Source organism: Astatotilapia calliptera, chromosome 17 (genome assembly GCF_900246225.1).
Source record: "Astatotilapia calliptera chromosome 17, fAstCal1.2, whole genome shotgun sequence".
NCBI lineage: Eukaryota > Metazoa > Chordata > Actinopteri > Cichliformes > Cichlidae > Astatotilapia > Astatotilapia calliptera.
In genome coordinates this window covers 1,863,040-1,881,748 of record NC_039318.1, presented here as the reverse complement: position 1 = coordinate 1,881,748, position 18,709 = coordinate 1,863,040, and the positions used below count along the sequence as shown (strand labels likewise).

The following is an 18,709-nucleotide window of genomic DNA, read 5'->3' as shown; positions in this document are numbered from 1 at the left end:
CAGTGCAGCGATTCTAAAACCGGTGTAATGTGGGCCCGCCCTCTGGTCTTCGTCAGCACACGAGCTGCCGAGTTTTGCAAGAGTTTGCGGAAAATGGTACCTAGAGGGAGGATGTATATTATCAAGAGAAGAGGGCCTAAAACTGAGCCTTGAGGTACACCAGAGGTGACGGGGAATAGACGAGAGCGGAATGATCTTAGTTGAATAAACTGGGAACGGTCGAGGAGATATGATTGAAACCAGGCGAGGGGTGTGTCAGAGATGCCGAGAGAGGAAAGTCTGCTTAGAAGTACAGAGTGAGAAATGGTGTTGAAGGCTGAGCTCAGATCTAAAAGGACGAGAATGGTGAGAAGACCAGAGTCAGCTCCGATTAGAAGATCGTTAGTGACTTTAAGTAGAGCAGTTTCTGTACTGTGACATGAGCGAAAACCAGATTGAAATCTCTCGTAGATGTTATTATTAACCAGGTGTACATGAAGTTGAGCTGCAGCCACTTTTTCGAGTATCTTAGAAATGAAGGGTAGATTGGAAATCGGATGGAGGTTGTTAAAATTTCTACAGTGGCGGATAGAGACAAAATACTGTCAAATATGGTCACCCTAATATTTCAGTTCAAAGTGGGTATAATGTTCCAGGACATAAAATCTATATGTAACTTTCTATCTCTGTTTAGAAACTTTTTCGACCCGGGGTAGTTTTGATACAGTGCAGACAATGCACTGCCTAATTCAGCATGCTGGTATCCTGTATTACCCTGGTGGTTGTCCTCGGTGGGATTCTCGTTGCACACTTTGTGCTGAGCTTGACAAAACCCATGGCTCCAAACACTCCCCTGCAAACATCCTCATGGGGAAACTGGGGAGAAAAGAAAGAGAGAATACCGCCCCCCCCCCCCCCCCCCCCCCAAAACAAAGCATCAAAACTACAGCTTACTGGGTGGGGCTGCCAGACATACAGACATAACAGGTTCAACGACTGACCCTGACATTATGGCGGAACCAACAAGGTTTGACCCCTAAAAAGGGACACTGTAATGCCAGTCCTCGAGGCCAAATAGTAAACTATTCCTGCTGTCCATTATTGCCTTGGTCAGTAGCAGGTATTCTGAGGTTAGAGGAAACACCAAAAAAGGTCTCTAGAGGGGGTTAAGGTCACAAACCTCTTGTTATGAAAAGACCAATGAACCACCATATCACTTCCATATCACAAAAGAACAAGTGTGTTAAACTAAGATATTTTTGTCAGAGCATTATCAACATATCCTTTGAAAAAGTAAAGTATTAATAAAATGCTACAGGCACAACACCTAGCAGGAAAACATTTATTTTAAGGAAAGGGTTTTTAATGTTTATTACACACATTGGGTTTTGGTGTGAGTACTTGGAAGAAGATGAACTACGTGTGTGCATGTATGTGAGCCTTACCCAGCCACATCATGGATATCTGTCTCTTTGTCATCTTCCAAAAAATCCTCTGTATTTTTTTCCTCATTGTTGTCGTCATCGTCATCACCGTCCAGCAGAACAAACGTCTTGTCCTCCTCAAGCTGTTTCTGAAAACAATAAAATAGGAGGTGGGAAATTAAAATACTTGTTTTAACTGGGAATATTTCAAACACAAGCACTACAGCAATAATTTCTACCATGATGCCTTCACTGGACTTCAGGGACCAGTAGGCAAGTAAAGTGTCTTGCCCAAGGACACAACGACCGAGACTGTTCAAGCCGGGGCTCGAACCGGCAACCTTCCGATTACAAGGCGAACGCCCAACTCTTGAGCCACGATCGCCCCTGAAGACCACAACAACACAATACAGCGGCTTGCAAAAGTATTCGGCCCCCTTGAACTTTCCCACATTTTGTCACATTACAGCCACAAACATGAATCAGTTTTATTGGAATTCCAGGTGAAAGACCAACACAAAGTGGTGTACACGTGAGAAGTGGAACGAAAATCAGACATGATTCCAAACATTTGTTACAAATAAATAACTGCAAAGTGGGGTGTGCATAATTATTCAGCCCCTTTGGTCTGAGTGCAGTCAGTTGCCCATAGACGTTGCCTGATGAGTGCTAATGACTAAACAGAGTGCACCTGTGTGCATCTAATGTCAGTACAAATACAGCTGCTCTGTGACGCCTCAGAGGTTGTCTAAGAGAATATTGGGAGCAACAACACCATGAAGTCCAAAGAACACACCAGACAGGTCAGGGATAAAGTTATTGAGAAATTTAAAGCAGGCTTAGGCTACAAAAAGATTTCCCAAGCCTTGAACATCCCACGGAGCACTGTTCAAGCCATCACTCAGAAATGGAAGGAGTATGGCACAACTGTAAACCTAAACTCAAAGGCCGAACAAGGAGAGCGCTGATCAGAAATGCAGCCAAGAGGCCCATGGTGACTCTGGACGAGCTGCAGAGATCTACAGCTCAGGTGGGGGAATCTGTCCATTCCCCCACCTGAGCTGTGGGGGAATGGACAGAGGGGGGAATGCAACACAGAGCTGCTAATTAGCGCTTAGTAACAGACTAATAAAAAAACAGAAACTCTACAATTAGCTCATTTAAAAGCTTTCTTCTAATAATAAAATTGTTTCCTTCTCTGTGTTTCATTAGCTTTTGCTGATATCTTTCTGTCAATTACTTTAAAGCACCTTGAGTCGATGTAGTCAGATGTTTTTTTCCCAAAGGGTTCACAAAAAGCTTGAGAACCGACACCGAGAAGAGCAACAGAAAACCTCATTTAGGAGCTAAACTCTAGATTAACTAAACTCAGATTAAAGTTAGCTCACTGAATGTCTCTTCCCTTTTCTTACGTCCTTAACAAATGCCCTACCAACTTTTCAAAGAGGTTAGGAATTGGAGATCATAGGTACTTTTGGCATGCACTCCTGGTCTCCACCACTACTCCTCACCAGACTGTTATCCTGATGATCTGGTTGTAGCGCAGAGCTTTTACATACCTGATTTCTCAGTGTTGATTAGCTACGTATCTTTGTGGGAGGTTAGGTTGCACTGTGGCTAAGTTGGTTAAAGTGCCAGCCTAGAAAGCAATATAGTAAGCAGGAGGTCCTGGGCTCAAATCCCAGTAGTTCCTAAAAGATAGTAGATGCTGTCTGTCTGTTCTTAGTTGTCAGGTCATTGTACAGAAAAATGATGGGACTTCTTTAAGGGATAACTCCTGTTAGTGTTAAAAAAGCAGCCTTTTGCTTTTAGAACTGAAGAAGCCTCTTGGATGAGAGGTCTCATTGTTTCTTTTATTTGTTCACTCTGTATAATGAGAGCAGGTCATTTCTTCTCAGGTAGGACTGTAAGAATCAGAACACTATATTGCTCACCAAACTGAATGTAACAGAGCTTTTAACTGAGAATTCATTTGTTTGAATTATTTTTTTCTTGTATTTTGGAAACTTCTTCTCACATTTGACCCTAAATAAGGTGATCAGTGAACAGCAGCTGCCGGTAACATAGGTAAAACACTGATGAGACCTGGATCAATTGCTAACTAAACAAGGACTGCATAAATTTTCATAGAGTTAACTAAGGACCACATGGTCTCCTATGGAATTTGAAAGCAGGCCCCCTCTCACCCAAAGCCAGAATCAAATCTCTAAACCAAACTGACAGACCTGTGTCACCAAGACAGAAGCAGACTCCGGGTGGACAGGTGGAGCACTCTCAGCTCAGTTTTTATTCAATGAAAACTGCTTCAGCAGCAGTTTAATAATTTGTAATAGCTCCAATAATAATAATAACAACAACAAATTGCATTATTTCTGCAAATATTGGTTTTGAAACATCCTTAAAAAAGACAGAAAAGTTTTGCTTTAATGTTCCCAGTGTAAGCATTCACACTTTGATGTAATAGCCTCAAGAAGTGTTTCAAATTCATGGATATCAAAGGATTGAACAGTGAATGTTTAAGTTTATTTATAAGACCTTAAGTTCAAAATTACATCAAATCACACAAGACAAAGGAAAGAAAAAAACAACAACCAAACAAACCCCACAAAGCTTAGTCAGTCCAAATCAAAAGTACAGGAGAAATGCAAGAGTCTGAAGAAGATCTTCTGTGTTCGTTAGACAGGGCAACAGAGAGTCCACAGAGTCCAGAAGAGTTTCTACAGCACTACAGGTGCATCAGCACAAAAACCCACAGACGCAAGAAGTTTCTTCCCAAAGGCTATAACCACCCTGAACTCACACATGCACCGATAACACATTTCCCTCTATGAACCACCACTGTGCAATACCATATTCTATGTGCAATAACCCAACTGTATATACATAACAGTATTTATTACATATTTACTTTTTTTTTAACACCAGTTTGTATATTTGTACATTTTATTTAATTTCTCTCTGTTAATACTGTTCATATGTATATAGTGCTGCAGAACTGCCAATGAGGTTAGGGAGCAGCCTAGCACTGCAATTAAACTATCTATCTTTACTCTTAAGCCATAAATCAGGTTATATATGTTAAACATATTTAACATATAATATAAGTTGTAATCTGGCATTTCATTGGCCCATCAAGCGTCCAATATCTCTGCTTCCATGTCCTTAACCAAGCATCTCTGCTGTGGTGCTGTAAGTGTACAACGTGTAGTAAACTGGCTGATTAGGTAATAATAATGATAATAAAAGTCACTATGAGCAAGGGGCTGATCCAGATGGGAGAAAGACTGTTTAACAAAATTCCTGATAAGTTCCTGATTTGTAAATGTTGAAATAAATGAGCAGAGGGGAGCATAAATTTGATTGCTGCTGAGCAAATGAAGCAAACAATTGTCGATGTAGACGTGCTTAATAGTGTGAAGACCTAAATCTGACCAATGCTTATACACGGGGTCCATCAAGCCAAGTGAAAGAGAAAGGTTTTAAGTTACGGGGGTAAAAAAATGATAGGTCTGGAAGGCACAGAGCATCCCTAACTTGCTTTAAGATCCTGACTGAGTGACCAAGGACAAAATCTTTACTCTGAAGTTTGGTAGGTACGGTAGGTTTAGAAAACAGAATAGCATCAAGCGATGTACTAAAAATGGATTCAGGTATGTGCGCCTCTATAAAAGGCCAGGAAGGACCGCATCCCTTCTGAACCGCAGGAACAGCTGAAGCATTATTTCAGAAAACCCACGTTCTGGCATTGCAAGCCCAATAACATTCCTGAAAACTGGGAGGCCTAATCCGCCCTCTGAGGTGGGTTTCTGTAACTGTGCCTTTACAATTCTACGTGGTTTATGTGCCCAGGTGAAAGGCATCTCAACTGAACAGTCTGCATGCATTAGCTAAATGTTAGTGTTTTATGTTCTATGATTATTTGTAAAAACATAAACAAACAAAAACACATTACAGGCATTGTAGGACAAAAGTATTGTTTTCAGTCCTCGTGTATTTTTGATAGTGTATTTGTGAAAAACTAATATCAAATGTCAACTCTTAGCCTATATACAAGGGCAAATTATTGTTTTAGCTGTTTGCATTGCAGCCAATTGTACAACTGGGAATTTTGTACAATGGGATTCACAGGAAGTGGAACTGTGCTGGTAAATTGGCTTTGATATGATGCCGATGACAAAACAGTTCTGCTCACAGTCACCAGCACCATCACCAAAAATGATTTAAACCATCAAAATGAACAAAGATACAGTTTGCAGTGTCAACCCTTTTTATTCAAACAGACCAAACAGGGGCTACACCTTCACTCAGCTTCAAAAGGAAACATCGCACTCACAAAGCTTTTAGTGCTGGCAAGCATTTCCAACAAATCACATGTTGTTTAAATTATACACCGAATATCGAAGACAAAACCTTCAGAGAGTTTCAGTCAAAGATATCGTTAGATCAGAATCAGAGAGACTTTATTGATCCCAGAGGGATATCATACAGAGCTCAACACATTTATTAGACCTGTCATAAATTTGAGCCAGCGCAGGAACGTACAAATGTATTAAGCATCAGTTCAAACAATAAAACATTTTTGTCTGTTAAGGAACAAAAGTGAATAACTGCAATTTTGCATTGTCAAAAAATTTGTTGACAATTTTAGTATTTAACATTTTTTGGTTGTTTTTTTGAAAAAAAAATATTAGTTTAAAAATTCATGGAAAAAACAAAAATGATACATCAGCATTAAAAACGATTGTTTCAGTTAAAGAGCTTGTGCATACGTGTGCGTTAACCATAGCAGAAATCTAAAAAGGATTTCGGTAATTAGTCGTTAATCTACCCGTTAGCTGTGGCACACACCTCACATTGGGTGGTGGTCTAATAAATTGTTAAGCACGTATGTGTTGTTGCTACTTCAACATCCTGTAGCCTCTTCCTTTTACAGACAGAGCAAGAGAAAACGTAATGTGACTTTGGTTGTTTTAAAATTAACATTTTGTATTTGTTCAGTACAACATGGACTCTGGCTTCATTAGTCCAATACATGTGCTTTATATAACCTCAATATTCTGACCAGTCAGCTCCCTTCACACGTGTAGTTCAGTTGGTTCAGACCAAGAAAAAACATGACACACTGTTGCCTGGTAGCACTGGTCCCCACTGAGATATAATGAGAGATATACGACAGAAATGTCTGACACCATGATGGAAAGGCAACTTTAGCAGTGTGAGCTGTAGTTTTATTATTCCACATGGCAAAATACACATCCCTGTAAACATTTATTCATGTTGTAACCAAAGACTGTAGATAAAATCAACTGATTTTGATGTTTTTCTGCTTTCATGTAGAAAAACGGAGAAAAAAGAGAGACTGGAATGCGAGGAATGCTGCAACTACGAGTAGCAAGCTTAGTTAGCAGGCTGCATTCATGAACTGCAAAAGCGCTACATAAAGACACAGCTGCTCGTTAGTGATTAAAAGCACATCAATAATATTCTTGTATTTCACTCATCCAACCTCAGTCTGTGTCACACAAACATTAAAAATGCTTCAAAAGGCACAAAATCCAGGGGAAGGTTTGGAATCATCAGTTATCAGGTGAAGTTACTTTATCGTTTCACTATGTTTATGCCTACTTTACTTTCACAAAAATGAAACAAACTGCACTTTGGTTCAGTTGACAGGTTTCAACATAAATCAAACCTATGGGATGGTCCAATGCAGAATTTGAACTCATAAAGTGGATAAAACAAAGGTGCCTGAGATTCCACCAAGGTTTATGTGTGGATCTAAACACCACGTATTCTTACATTTCTTTGCCAAACATGACTTTATCTGCCCCAAAGCATACTCACGCATCCCATCAGCAGTTATCCAGCTTTAAAAACTGAAAGAAGCAAAGCACCAGTTTAAAGTTAGAAAAAACGTCTCAGTTAAGTCTGGGAAGATTACACTCCAGTGTTCAGGTCTTTGAATGATCCACCGCCTCCTGGCGTCATTTTCCCAGAATCATCCTAGAGGGAGAAAATCTTCGGGATATTTCCTCAGCCTCACATCTTGAGGAAACATTCCTTGGCATTGCTCCAAACCTGGATTCCCTGCAGTTAGAGAGCAGAAACAAAATCATCCAGTAAACTTGAGTGCCAGTTTTCCTTTCAACCTTAGCTAGCTGATGTGCGACGTACCTTCTTGCACATGCTGATCTGCATGACAGCGTAGTTGATGAGAGCTTCCCGTAGGTCTTTGTCTTTCTGCTCCTTGAAGCGCTGGATATCCACCCAGGCCTTTTCCACGTGCTCTCTGCAGTCAAAGATATATCATCTTTAAATCCGCGTCGATCTCGAAACATTTCCAACTGCTTTTACCCAAAACCTTCCCACACCAGGCAGCTTTCAACACTCACGCGCGCTCAATCGTTTTCTCCTTGACAGTCTCTTCACCCTCTGCTATCAGATCCTCCAGCAGCTTCAGCCTGGCCTCCCTCTGCTCAGGTGCTTCTTGTCCAAAAAGCTTGTTGGTCATGCCTTTGAAGGAGAATGTCCGCACGATCTGAGGAGGTGAAGGGGAGAAGGGACAACACTGAAAATTGCAGGTGTCTCCTAAAACTAGATCCTCCTCAAACTCGGAATCTTTAACATTTTAATCTTTGCTCAAGTGCAACTGAAGAGCGTCAGTATTTTCATGGATCAGGTTTCTGGCATGCAGTTTCCTATAAGCACGTCTTATCCTGCAGCTGATGGGTGTTCAGTTACTTGGAATGACAAGTTTCTATCAGAATGAATGTGTAAAAAGCAGAGATGGATGCTCAAAGCACAGTGACAAAGCTTTGGCTCTGTCCTCTACTGGGGAAATTATGGTTCAGCAAACTGGGAACCTACTGGGAGTCCACAGCTTCAGACTGGTCTGCTTGGATTTACCCAGGTATACAAACTCAGCGATAAACCTGAAGTTTCCAAGCTCTGCGCTTGGTCCAAAAGTTAAAGACATAACACAGTCCCAAAAGCTCACCATCTTGTTCTGCCTTTAATTCACAGATAGGTAAATCACACATCTGCAATGTGAAGGATTCCATATATGTTTCCTATGTAGCCGTGTGTAAGTGTTAACAGGCAAGGAAAAGGAATACATGTAGAACATGAGCAGTGTACCCCTGTAGCCAGCTCTTCACGCTGCTGCTTCTTCGAGATGAGATCCTGCGAGGCCATCTCCAGCTCAAACTGGGTCAGCTCATGTTTCCTGCACACTGCCCTGCCAGAGCGAAATACACAAGAATGCATCATGAACTACATGCTGCATGTTCAAACAGGAGCCTTTGGCATTGTAGAGGAACGAAAAAGAGGAGAGATACATAGACATATGTGACACATGCTACATCTGACTCTGAGATGCTCTTCAGCATCATGGAGAATCCATCACCACAGCCTACGCAGTAAAAGGCTCATTGGCCCACAGAGGAGAGCCTTTTTACCTGCGGTAGAGCTGGGCGATATATGTTTTTTTTCATTTCAGGCGATAACGATATCTATCACGATATCAGCCAAATAACTATATTTGTAAGATTTAAATGTGCCGTTGCTCACAAGTAAAATGTGAAATAATCAGCAGCTTGTTTTGATTTAAATATTTATTTCCCATAATAAGTTCAACAGGGTAGATGTACTTAAGGAACACGAGACTTTTTCAGATAAATAAAGGCAAATATTGCAAACTACACAAAAGGCAGCCGCTAAAGCGTTTAAGTTTCAAAATAGAACAAACGAAACAGACTAAACTGTCAATTCCACTTAGAAACAAAATATTAATTCTAAAAATAAATCTTAGTTTGTTTTACAGAAGAACAGACAAAAATGACTAACTTTTGTCAATATCAAATAAACTGAGAACTAAAAGGAAATTCTCGATCTCTCCTTGTTGTATAGCTGAGCTTTTCAAACAGTTGTAACAGTTACTTCAGTCTGACAAAAGCCGAATGACGAATCAGTGCTTCCAGTCAGAGACTGAGCTGCACCGCTTTATTGTATTTCCAGACTTGCTTTCGGCACATTTACAGTGCAGCTGCTCTGTTTTTGTCAGACTTGAAATAGCAGAAATACCTTCACACTACGGGACTTCTTTGGCTCTTCCGTTCGACAATCTCTCCGGCGTTGGAACCATCATCTGTTTTCTCTTCGGTAACCTTCGGTCACGCTCGGTTGATTTTTCTAGTCGGCACACTCATTTCCTCCGTTACCCGGGCGGCACGGCGGCTGGCTGCTTCCCAAACAAATACACATGTGCGGCTTGGCACTTGTGCTGTACGTAACAAGTCACCTGACGTGACGCTGCAGCTGTGATTGGTTCGGCTCTGCGCTACTTAATTTGGATTGGCTGTTCTTTTTTCTTTTTAAGAGGACAAGAGCGGCGAGGTCTATCGCGACAGTTTAATTTTTCTGTCGAGAAAAAGTTATTTCGCAACACATATCGTTATCGTTCTATCGCCCAGCTCCAACCTGTGGCTATTAGACTGTAAGACTCTGATTTTAAAACTCTACACGTGCACATCAACATGTTAGAATAGCATATATATAAAACATATCATTGTTTTGGCAGCACTCACTGGATTGACCGATCTTCAGAACAATAGGAAAGTAGCTGCCATCACCAGTGTGTGACTGTGTGTGTGAATGGGTGGATGACTGGTTGTGTAAAGCGCTTTGGGGTCCTTAGGGACTAGTAAAGCGCTATATAAATACAGGCCATTTACCATTTAAAGTCCAAGGAACTGAGTAAAAATCTAAGAAAGTAGGAAGGTTCCTCAACAACTGCTTATTCCAACATTGTCAGTTCAAAGATCTTCAAACCTGACTGAAATGTCCCGCTGCCCATGTGGACATGCCAGATGCCTCGTGGAGAAATGTTCTCTGGTTAAACAAGACAAAGACTGAGCTATTTGGCCACAATGACAGGAGGGATGTTTGGAGGAGCAAAGGTGAGGCTTTCAGACCTAAAACACTGGCAGCTGTAAAGAGCAGCGGTGTTAGCATCGTGCTGTGGAGCTGTGGTACTGGTACAAAGTAGACGGAATAACGAAGAAGGAACACCTTAGATTCTTCAACTTTATTACAGATCAACAGCTAAATCATTGCAACTTGTGCACAACTGGATACTCCAACAATGATTCCTAACAAATACTGAAACTGGCTTTGGAATGGGTAAAACAGGCTAACACGGAGCAGCTGCTGGAAAATCGCTCGGTGTCGCAGTTTGGTCTTACCTCAGAGCTTCGGCATAGAAAAGATATTCTTTCAGCTGGTCTGCATAGTGTTCCTCCTCCTCTAGGATGTCATCTATTGAAGCAGCATATCTGCAACCATGTGACAAAACACAAGATCTCACTTCAGCAGAAACACAGCTGGTGGTAACATCTGTAGCACTATGTGGTAAATCTATGTCAGGGAAACGTACGCATCCATATGATGACCCGCACTTTGCAGTCCATCTCCCATCTCTTTTTCAATGGCACTCCACTCACTGCAGTGAAGACATGGATGTGCACACATAAGTATAAACAGTACGCCACCCAGTGCAACATCTGACAACACAGCATCTTAAAAATGACGTTTTCTTTCCTTTTACTTAACACAAAACGGCACGTGAGCAGGGTTAGAAGAGTCTGTTACTCTGTTACTAGATACATCGTTAGAGCCATTCATCTCTACACTGCAAACCGGCCCACACTATGTGTGACAGCGCAACAAAACCACGCTATCATCCAAAAACGCCTCTGCCACTCGGCTTCACACAGGAACAAAGAAGACAAAAACATACATAATGTGAACATGCGTTCTACATATACTCAAGTAAACATTGCCAGTAGATTGTTTAGTTAAAACCCCAAATTGGCTCCAGTTTGAGGATATAAGGACAGATGGTGCAGCTTGTGAAGCTAAAACTCAGGATTTGTATTAAAACCAACTGAGAGAATGAGAAATTAGGCAATGAAACTTGAACAAATTAACGATCAGTACATTTTTTCTTAGCCTTGCAGACGCATAATAAACTTGTCAAACCTGAAGACTCGTCCATAGTTTCCATGAACTTTAAAAACACCGTACAGTCGGTCAGCAACCCTCTACAAGAGACACACAGAAGGATGTTTGTTAACCTTAATGTTCCTGAGGTTAAGGACGAACTTTCACTGTTATTTTTGAAGTTCAGTATAAGTGACTCATTGATTTTTAAGCAGCTGTAATCACAAGTTCACCTCATCATGTCTGAGGCTGGATGATGAAGATGTCACTGTTGTGTTTAGAACTGGCTTCAGATATTTCCAAGGGGCAAAAGATTCAGTGTGTGTGTGTGTGTGTGTGTGTGTGTGTGTGTGTGTGTGTGTGTGTGTGTGTGTGTGTGTGTGTGTGTGTGTGTGTGTGAGACAGGCAAAAGTGAGACTTACTGCTCGTGCTCGGAGCAGCTGAGATGTGTGAGACTGCAGCTCATCGCTGTAATGCTTCATCTCCATGAAGCATCTGAGTGATAAAAGAAGAGAGACACATTTACACAAGATTCATATTTTTATTTCGTTTGATCAGCTCCTTACGAAGAACAACATCGATGCAAATGACCACCAAGTGCCTAAAGGTCCTTCCGCACACAAAGTGGCGTGCACTGTGGGAACTGCTAGGTTGCACAAACATCCTAAAACGTATCTTGCAGCTGATGATCGGCCTGCACTACGTCGTGGTTTGAAGTCGCTCATGGTCTTGACATGCATCACATGCACACTGCTGTCATCCTGCATTTCTATTGCTCATGCGAGAGTATGTCATACCCTGCCGTTCGCTCCCTGGCCAGTGGACACTGTGCTTTGCTCAATGCAATGGGAAACAATTTTTGCGTTGCATTAGTCATAAAAATGAATGTTATTGTTTTTTATGTGAAAATCCCTTATTGGTTACTTAAAAATATCTCAGAAATCATCAAAGACTGGGCTTAAACATGCAGGAAGGTCCAAACTAGTGTGTGTCTGTGCACACCCACAGACACACACTAGTTTGCGTATCTGTGGACATTTAGTTTAGGCTTCTGGCTGAGTGGTGGCAGAGTCTGTCTTATTTCTGTGTTGATGCTTTAAATTAAATGTTTTTACAAAAAGAAAATAAGTCTCTTATTAAAACAGCAACTTACTTATCTGGATTTCTCACTCTGAAGGTGGCACTGAGAGCCCTGAGCCTGGAATCAGCCTGCAAAAGGAGTTCCAGGAGATATTTACACTTACTGAACACTGAGAATATCTGCACAACTGTTAGTACGAGTTCAGCAACAGATGCTCGCAAATGTCCAGTACCTTTGCCTGAAATCCTGTCTCGTACACCGCTTCTTTCCAGCCATGCTCCTGACACACACACACACACACACACACACACACACACACACACACACACACACACACACACACACACACACACACACACACAGAAGAACAGGTTAGTTACACTTCAGGAGTTCATCTATAAAAGATCAGCTGAATTTGCCCAGATGCCGCACCATGTACCTCAGTGAGGAAGTAGCAGAGGATCTTGTCATTGCAGAGGACTGGATGAGAAGCCACACGAAGAAGAAAGTTCTCGAGTCCAACCCTGCGTCGCTCCACAAAGTCAGGGTCCATGTTGTCTGCAGACAGCTTGTGCCACACAAACTCTGCCTGTATACATGAAGACCAACCATTTTCACTCGACCTATTCACACATGCATTTGTTTTTGACACTAGGCTTCTGTTTACATATATAAAGAAACCCCCCTTATCTAAAGGATCACTCCAATCAAGTTGTAGCTCAGGCGGTAGAGCAGGTCCCCTACTGATCCAAAGGTTCGTGGTTCAATCCCTGCTCCTCCAGTCTTGGGCAAGATACTAACCAAGTTGCTCTCTGATGCATCCATCAGAGTGTGAATGTGGTTAAACCGCACTCAGTTTAGAGTCAGTGCTTGTGAGAATGGGTGTGACTGGGTGAATGTGGCATGTTGTATACAGCGCTTTGAGTACTCCGGGACAGTAGAAAATGGCTATATAAGAATCAGTGCATTTACCATTCCATCCAAGTCAAGCACGTTAGCATTAGTTAACATTAACAAGCAAGAATGAAATATTCTGGTGAGACATGCTTCATTAAATAAATTAGCACTAGCTACATCTAACTAATGCAGCTAGTGCTAATTCAGTAGCAGTTAGCTAGCTACTCTTAGCTTGTTTGACTGCTAACGTTATCGCTAGAAAAATCCTCTTTGATGCCACGTCACTGTTTGCTTTTCTGTCCTACTGTGGAATCTGCTTTGGAGTGTGGGTTGTGCTATTAAGTGGATGCTAGTCAGAGGTGGGACCAAGTCATTGTTTTGCAAGTCTCAAGTAAGTCTCAAGTCTTTATCCTCAAGTCTCAAGTCAAGTCTCAAGTAATGTCAGGCAAGTCAGAGTCGAGTCTCAAGTCACTGGTGTAAAAGTCCGAGTCAAGTCTCAAGTCTGAAACTTTGAATTTCAAGTCCTTTCGAGTCTTTAAAAAAAAAAAAAAAAAAAGCATGTTGCAGTTATGCTAAATGTAAATATTAGACCATGTAATTTTAAAATCTGTGTTTTTCTCAACACATGACAAAATAGTGAACTTAGAAAATATACACAAATTGTAAAATTGCACCTCTTTAAAATGCAGCTCAATTAAACCTAGCTCCAAGAATAATTTTCACCGACGGTTCTGAGATAAGCTGCATGTTATTCTTGGATGCGGTTGTAGGACCAGCTTTAAAATCGCATGACAAAAATATCATACACATTAAAAAAAACTGTATCACCAACGTAGCCTGGACAACATTTGCTAGTTAGATGAAGTCAGCTATCTCATCTTAGCATATTTATATGCATATTTATAATCATACGGTTCTTGGAGTGAGTGCACACACTCATGAAGTTTAGTAACTTCAGGTCACTGCAACAAGCCCAGGTACAGTTTACCGACGGATGGGTGCAGGACCTTGAAATGCACCGTGTAGAACGAAAGACCATCGTACATATCATAAGTTTACCAGTCTCACAAATTGTCGTCATAAATACACATTCGTTAACCGTTTATTAATAGGACCTTTGAGCTCAACGGTAATTAATTAGTAGTGGAAATAATTTCTGGTAGCATCACAGAAATGTAGCAGTGACAATAATACTGTATGCTGTAATCGTACTGGACAATTAGTGATACAAAAAACCTGTTTTACCCTGTGAATAAAAGTATATGTTTTTGTCAATGTACCATAATAACAGAAGCGAAACGCAATATTGTGTCAGGACAATTCACTATTTATGCACAATAAATAAAGGAGCATAGCGCGACAATTTCTGTTCAGCGCCAGACTTGCTTGTAACCTATATCACCAATTATGTTAAGAAAAATGACGCATTAACTACAACAGCAGACTGACCTTTGTGTAAATGCTTGGAGCAGACTAACCTGTGAGCTGGAGGGTTCTAGGACGTTATATTTGATCTTTGAATGGCTGCAATCCAGGCCATCCGTCGCGTCTTTGTTACTTCGGAAACATGGCTGAACAATTTCTCCTCAACGACGTAATCCGATAACAACCGATCTCTTTACCCGTCGGCTTCCCGTGGCTGTCATGCGACCGGCTATTGCAGTTAATAATACAACGGCTTCTTGACATTTTTGTGTTTCTTTTTATCGCTGTATAACTGATTTTAATTGAAAGCCTAGTACCGCTTGCCACGAGTTCCCAGAATCCTTTGCGGTTCTACCCGTGAATGACGTCACATTTTCAATCTCTATATAATATGCATGTTAAATTTTATATTTGGGGTAAAATATCAAGTCTTTTCAAGTAAACCGGTTCAAGTCCAATTCAAGTCCCAAGTCATTGGTGTAAAAGTCCAAGTCAAGTCACAAGTCTTAGAACATTTTTTCAAGTCAAGTCTAAAGTCATAAAATTAATGACTCGAGTCTGACTCGAGTCCAAGTCATGTGACTCGAGTCCACACCTCTGATGCTAGTCATTAGTGACATTAGTGATTAATGAGCAGGGCCAAGGCGGTCTGGAGGAAACATCACATCCTTCACAAAGAAATTACTCTACAACTTAATGTTGCATTTTGACCCATTTTAAAATTCAGCAATAAAAAGATTAATACATGACAAATCATTATATGTCAGTGTTATGATGGTATTAATCATGTGTCATGCATTGTATGAGTAATGACAAAGATTTTCAGCTCAATATTGACTAAGCCTTCAATTGCCAGAGTTAACTGGAAGTGCTTACACTTGTGTTGTCATATTAGATTATATATTTCTTAAAAGACACTTAACAAAGTCACACTGGACTCACCCTCTTCTCAGGCAGAGGAGGTACCACAATGTACGGATAGGTAACTATCAGGTAGTTCCGCAGCAGTTCAAACTCACTGTACCTCCTCCACAGGCAGTCGGGGGCTGGGTTATGGCCTTCAGCGACTGCATCCATTGGCCTTTAAAGAATGGACCACAGTAGAATTTTGTTCTGTTTTTGCTGAGCCAATAGATGCAATTCATGCAACATCACAAGAGGAATTACAGATAAAATATATACAGTGTGAAAACCTCACAGCTTAACCCACAGAACTTCCTTTCATACCAAAGAGGCTAACAGCATGCTGTGCTCACCTTGTTTCGATCAGGTACACAGTGAACGTCTCCTGCATGCTCACTGCATTTTTGCCGCTCCTCTTCTCGGCCTCAGCTACGCAGATCTCCATCCTGCGCATGAGGGTCGAGCCCTCTTCCACCATCTGAGTCGACACAACAAAAGAACACATGATTTGGCCCTGACACTTAAACCAAGAAACACAGAAGTCAGTGAGAAAAGCTGAGGTAACATTAGTCAGCGAAACAACAAAGCCTCAGACGGGTATGGTGTTTTATCCTTCAACACTTGATGTTCTTTACAATGACAAATATGAATGAGTTGATACCACTAAAATCTTTTGGTGTAAATTTAATTACGAAGAGTTGGTAGGAGCAGGAACCAAAAGCAAAGAGGAAGTGAGAGCTGGAGTTTTATTTTTTACACAGATATTGTCACATGTTCTGAATATGCATGACGTGCACCCCACCTATGCCAGCTGGGTTATGCTCCAGCCCTGAATTGGACAATTAATGAAGAAAATGGATGGATGACGGAGTGTATCCCTGACACAGGTAGACAAATTGATTCCATTAAGTTCCTTAAATGAAAGACAAAAACGTTTTAAACAGACTCCGTGACTCTCACATAGTAATTCGTGTTTGTTGACTCGTAGGGTGAACAACTACTCTGACTGCGCTGCATCCCAGGAACATGCACAACTCCAACCTTGTGTTTTCCTTCAGCTGTCTCTAAAACATGCGCAGCTCGATCATCCATCAGCTCCATGCTCCTCCCTACGCTAACAGCTGTTTATATGACGCACGCGATCCGCTTTTATAGCCAAATTAACATGGTAATATCCGCAAAATGAGTTAAACGCAAAAACATTACTGAGCACAGTGATATGCTGACGTGTATGGTCCTGCATGTGCTAGACTGTATGTAAGGAGCCTCTGCCCTGAGCTTTAGGTCAACGCTAAATGCCATGTAGCGTTGAATAACGCGCAATGACAAATAAAAACGAAACAAATGAGCAGGTCAACCGGGATAAAGAGAAGCTACGGTCTCACAGTGTTGTTCAAGCTGCCATCCGCTCCCGTTTGGTCTGAATCATCGTCAGTCCCCAGCGACTCTTCCCTTCCATCATCCGCCATCACCTTTCTCTCCGTGATGTTGATGTTGATCACGGCGCATGCGCAACACGTCCCTTCATCCTCGAACTCCCCCGTCCCGTGGTCGTTAGAGCCGTGCCAAGCAAAACGGGTATTTTCTGAGATTACACAGTCACATATTGATGGAAATACGAAATGTGTGTTCAGTCAGCGAATCGCGATTTTAAGGAAACACCAAGCTACAAGCTAGTTTTCATCTACATGAGTGGTGCTCAGGGAGAAGCAGGGGTGTGTCTGGAGTGAGAACTAGGGTGCCACTGACCCCTCCCACCATCACCACCAAACCTTAAATTAACACTTTGCAAAAGTGTTCTTGGGCCCTTTATGCCACTCCATTTCAAAAGTCCTGTAAACAGCCCTGGATACCTCCTGGATGTTTAGTAACATTAACAAAACTACTGACACAGCAGGGAAAATCAGCTGTGATACAATACTGACTCTGGAAACAAATGAATAATTTACATGGGAAGGGGTCTATAATTTGAGGAAAATGTGGAATCATTACTCAATGAATCAACTGGTTGGGAGTCTGAAGTTTGATTTAATGAATAGTGGAGGTTCTACGTTCCATTTTTATAATATAAGGGTGAAATCTTCTGACAAGAATTCGTGGAGACTGCGTGGTCCTGAGAACTGAGACTTGGGTGGACTCCTGGACTTATCCAGGGAGTTCCAAAAGGTTGATTCTGTTCATCTGGACGTAGCGTTTTCAGTGGGAAAAACATTGACTGAAGTATACACTTGGATGATTGACCAAACGTTCCTCCCACTGAAAACATCCAGATGAACAGAATCAACCTTTCTGGATTCACCTGGATGATTGAGCATGCATCAAGATATCCAGGGAGTTGCCTTATTACAAACGATTCCTTCCTGTATGTGTAACAGCTGACATGTAAGAAAACATTTCTGTCAGATCTTTAGTTGTTTGCGTGTTAATAAACATACTATCATTTTGCATGAATTCATGCATCACTCTGGGGTTGTCTGCAGTGCATGAAACTGAATTATAATTATTCATTGGGGCTACTAACTCACATGCAGATAGGAATCCAATGCAATGTATTTTATAGTAGCCTAAGAATTGAATCCGTGTCTGCACATGGTAATCAACTGGCTGTCAAATAAAACAAAGAAGTTACAGTCCAACAATAGTTTTCCATTTTCACACGTGCTCTAAATAAAGCATTTGATTGGCTTAGTAGGGCCACGTGGGAGGAGTTGCAAGGCAAGAGGTCTGTGTGTTTCCTGTGTACATACATTTATGGTAAAGGAAAAGGCTGCACAGATTAAAATAAGGTAATCAGAGTACAATACAACATGAACTATTTTTATTGTTTCCATTAGAGTCAGATATTAATCAGATTTGCTTTAGCGCATGTCATGTCACAAAGACAAACTTTGCCTTAATAATATTAGAAAACAAAAAATAAAAATAGTCAACAAACTCAGGAACATCAAGAAGTATTCTAAATCAAATAGGGCCTGGAGCTGAAAGGTGTTCTTCACCTGGA

General features: G+C 41.2%; 1 protein-coding gene across 3 annotated transcripts; it reads right to left on the bottom strand.

The window, feature by feature from the left end:
* Positions 1 to 930: 930 nt before the first annotated feature.
* On the bottom strand, positions 931 to 17,438 carry LOC113009483 (sorting nexin-4-like). 3 transcript variants are annotated; one of them, XR_003270186.1, is made up of 15 exons: positions 17,094 to 17,389; positions 16,062 to 16,186; positions 15,748 to 15,886; positions 12,923 to 13,072; positions 12,716 to 12,763; positions 12,556 to 12,611; positions 11,825 to 11,897; positions 11,442 to 11,503; positions 10,837 to 10,902; positions 10,646 to 10,735; positions 8,541 to 8,640; positions 7,796 to 7,941; positions 7,578 to 7,692; positions 7,248 to 7,490; positions 1,490 to 1,552 (listed from the first exon to the last, which is right to left on the bottom strand). XR_003270186.1 is itself a non-coding variant. In XM_026147793.1 (14 exons), exons 1-14 carry the CDS (start codon positions 17,175 to 17,177, stop codon positions 7,443 to 7,445), a joined length of 1,302 nt encoding a protein of 433 aa, XP_026003578.1. In that variant the 5' UTR covers positions 17,178 to 17,389; the 3' UTR covers positions 6,095 to 7,442. The 3 variants fall into 3 exon arrangements, 2 of the variants coding, with proteins under 2 accessions (XP_026003579.1, XP_026003578.1); XM_026147793.1 differs by lacking the exon at positions 1,490 to 1,552 and having other exon boundaries at positions 6,095 to 7,490; XM_026147794.1 differs by lacking the exons at positions 7,248 to 7,490; positions 7,578 to 7,692; positions 7,796 to 7,941; positions 8,541 to 8,640 and having other exon boundaries at positions 931 to 1,552; positions 17,094 to 17,438.
* Positions 17,439 to 18,709: the final 1,271 nt, after the last annotated feature.

Excerpts from the sequence above, each read along its gene's own strand:
- LOC113009483 (XM_026147793.1), bottom strand. The coding sequence starts at position 17,177 with ATGGCGGATGATGGAAGGGAAGAGTCGCTGGGGACTGACGATGATTCA. Across the intron at positions 8,641-10,645 it reads TTCTATGCCGAAGCTCTGAG|GGCAGTGTGCAGGAAACATG; the intron begins GTAAGACCAAAC and ends TCGCTCTGGCAG. Across the intron at positions 7,942-8,540 it reads GTGAAGAGCTGGCTACAGGG|ATCGTGCGGACATTCTCCTT; the intron begins GTACACTGCTCA and ends TCACCTCCTCAG.